At 38.7% G+C, this 3356-nt stretch overlaps 1 protein-coding gene across 1 annotated transcript in view; it reads left to right on the top strand.

Annotated features, from left to right (window-relative positions):
• LOC121291054 (carnitine O-acetyltransferase-like) overlaps positions 1-1384 on the top strand; it is a 38241-nt gene extending 36857 nt beyond the window's left edge. The window contains exon 14 of the mRNA XM_041212075.1: positions 108-1384. Coding sequence (XP_041068009.1) covers positions 108-323 — 216 coding nt within the window. The 3' untranslated portion in view covers positions 324-1384. The remainder of the gene's footprint in view (positions 1-107) is intronic.
• Positions 1385-3356: the final 1972 nt, after the last annotated feature.

Below are 3356 nucleotides of genomic sequence, written 5' to 3' on the forward strand. Positions count from 1 at the left end.
AAATATTGAGCCTGATAGAAGTGGAGGTGAGTTCAGGTACTGTGCATGTGTTAGCTGCTTTAATGTTGGAAGAGTGACCTTAATGTTGAATCTTTTCTCCTGTCTAGGTGGCAGCCAGAGCAGACTGTGTGATGTGCTTCGGTCCCATGGTGCCAGATGGGTATGGTGTCTGGTACAATCCCCTGGAAGATCATATCAATTTCTCAGTCTCTGCCTTCAACTGCTGTGAAGAGACTAACGCAGAATGGTTTTCAAAATCTCTGGAGACTGCCCTGTCAGACATGCAAAACCTCATTTTACAGACATCTGGTCAGGCTGCATAGGGGATTCCGACAGGAAAAATCATTCTCCTGGTGCGAGGAGCACAATACATCCTTTATTATGAAGACACCTCGAAAACTGAACCAAATTGTTTGGTTGAGGCAGATGACTGTTTGATCCAGATGTCCCAACAACAGAATTGTTAGTCGGTACCCATCAAAAAGCCCAATTGCAAGATGCTGGAGGCTGTTTAAGACCAAGAGTATGCTTTCAGTTCCTGTATTCAAAGGTCAAGGTTTTTAATGCCCTTGTTCTCGAAATGTGTTTGATGAAACCCATTTGTAATCTGTCTGGTAAAAGAAGATTCATGTGTCTTGTGTTTACAATTACATGTTACAATGAGGTGTGTTTGTGCAGATGTAAGAGATGGGCTTCACTTATTATTTCTGTTTGACTCCCTTGCATAACATAATTGATAACTGATATCTTCCCTGATACATTAACTGATTATAGGTCAATATATGTGTGCAATATAAACCTGTTACAGCTTTATGTCAAAGCCAATGATTTTTCTTTTGGCATCTTTATGCACATGTTTTTGCACCACATGATTGCCTCTCATATCCACAGTCTACAGATGTGGTACAGTGACGTTCCAAACCAGCACTATACACTACAATATTCTGAGATCTTGTCAGGTTCCACACAGCACACACATTTCTGTTCCACCAGCCCTTAGGTCCCTTCATATTTCACACTTTGCTTGCAGTAATGTTTCTGGTTATTCTGTGTGTTGTAAACCTCTCTGTACTAGGATCTGAATTGCCAGTGTCATTACCTTGGAGCTTGGCCAGCCACTGAGAATTTCACCCTGGGTATGCGAGTTAAATTTGAAGCTCGATCCCAAAGAAGGTAGTAAGTAGCCACCATCCCTTAAAATGGATTGTTACAAATTGTTTGCTCAGTAACGGTTTGAATTTGAAGTATTTTTCCATGCAAATATTCAAATACATTGCCGTAACGGGGCATGTTTGTTCCTAATGCCGGCAAGAACCCTGTTCTATTACTAACGAAAGATGATAAGATGCAACAACATTTTAAATAAATAATTCTTGCAACTGTGTTTATTTTCTCTCCCCCATATTCATTGGTATCTAATTTTTAATTATTTTGGTGTTATTGATTGCAAATGTGAAATTGAGAATAATGAGGGAACCTAAGCTTGGCTTCCAGTCATGAGTGTAAGGTGATTCCATCTTGAACAAATATCTTGAGGCTCAGGAGAAGGTTATTGATTTTTTTTTTAAACCGCTGGTAATATGAAATACTTTGCATTGCTGCAGCTTGCTGTTTAAGAGGGCCACAGCTTTGTTTCATTCTAGTTTGCTGCCTGTCCCTATTCTGTGCTTGCATGAGGTTTTATAGAATTGTAGAAACCTATAGCACAAAAAAGGCCATTTGACCCATCATAGCTCTGCTGATGTTTGAAAGAGCCACACCATGCCTCATTTATTTCCATCACCTTGTAAATTCCTCATCTTCAGGTACTGATCCAACTGCCTTTTAAAATTATTTTTGGAATCAGCTTCCAATGCCTTTTTCACATAGAACATTTCAGATGCCAACAGCTCTCCAATTGACATTTCTCCGTATCGTCCCTCTAGATCTTTTGCTAGTAATTTTAAATCCATGACCTCTGAATATCAATTCACTCATCATAGCGTGAATAGAGAAAAACTATGCTCTATCAAAACCTTCCATCATCTTGAAAACCTCTTTTGGATCATCTCTCTATTCTTCTTGGAACTGGGAAAATTGTCATAACTTTTCCAAGCTCTTCTCAAACTGAAACCCTCATCTATTGTGTCAATTTGGTAAAATCCATTGAATCCTTTCTAATGCCTTTGAAGTGTGGTGCCCAGTACTGTCCACAATACTCTAGCTGAGGCCAGGTTAAGTTTAAACCAGAACAGAAAATCTTAATGTAGGATCTTCATTTAAATGCAATCTTTTGTATTTGCAGACTTCTCTTAGTTTGCAAAACATTTAATTTGCTGATATTGTTGCTGTTGAAAATATCATTGTAAAGCCTCTCAGTGCACTGCAAGGTGCAAATCAGAACTTGAGAATCTATAAAAGTTGTTTCAACTCATAACCTGTGTCAATTCAACTGACCTCAGCTGGTGCACCAATGATGGTATTGCTCCTGGACTGGTCACAGTGACCTTTTGGATTATATGGGAAAATAAGCCTGTGCTCCTTCCTCATCATGCAGTGAGTTCCACTGAACACTAAACGTGTGTGTTCAGACTTGCCTTACTCATTTTCAAGGCTCACTTTGACAAGTTAGATGGTTAAAGTATTGGTGGTTTCTGGGCACTGAAGAAGCTGAAGTCCAGCAGAAGTTACCATCTTCAGGAAGTAGCCAGAGGGTTGTTGGTGTCAATGTATGCAATGATGACAAATCATCCTGAACACAACTGATTCCATCTTTTCATAATAGCAAAATACTGAGGATGCTGGAAATCTCAAACAAAAACAGAAAATGATGTAAAAACTCTGCAGGTTTGACAGCATCTGTGGGGAGAGAAACAGAGTTAACGTTTCGAGTCCGTGTGACCCTTCTTCAGCTATGACCTTGCTGTTTGTGAGAGCTTGCCATGATTTAAATTGGGCTATTATATTTAAAATATTTCCGCAAAATGGATGCAATAAATGGGCGGGACTGAGAGGGTGAAACTGCAAAGGTTTGATGGTTCACGTAATTAATTACAGGGTTTATAACATTTAACAAATTAACAATTATGAAATTAACAGACACCGTTTTATGCCTAAGTCCAGAATCTGTGAAAAGCAACTGCACCATGTGAAAAATTCCTACAACACTTCAAAAGCGCTTCAGTGTCTGTAAAGCTATTTCGGATATCTTATGGATATGTGAATGCAAGTCTAAATGCATGGACTGAACATGGTGCCGTTGCTTTACACGGATTCTGGATTTACGCAAAAAAACGGTATCTCGGTTAATTTTATAATTTTTAGTTTGTTAATTTTATAAACCCTGTAATTAATGATTTGTGTACCACCAATTATTT

Source organism: Carcharodon carcharias, chromosome 19, assembly GCF_017639515.1.
Source record: "Carcharodon carcharias isolate sCarCar2 chromosome 19, sCarCar2.pri, whole genome shotgun sequence".
In the NCBI taxonomy this organism is placed as follows: Eukaryota; Metazoa; Chordata; class Chondrichthyes; order Lamniformes; family Lamnidae; genus Carcharodon; species Carcharodon carcharias.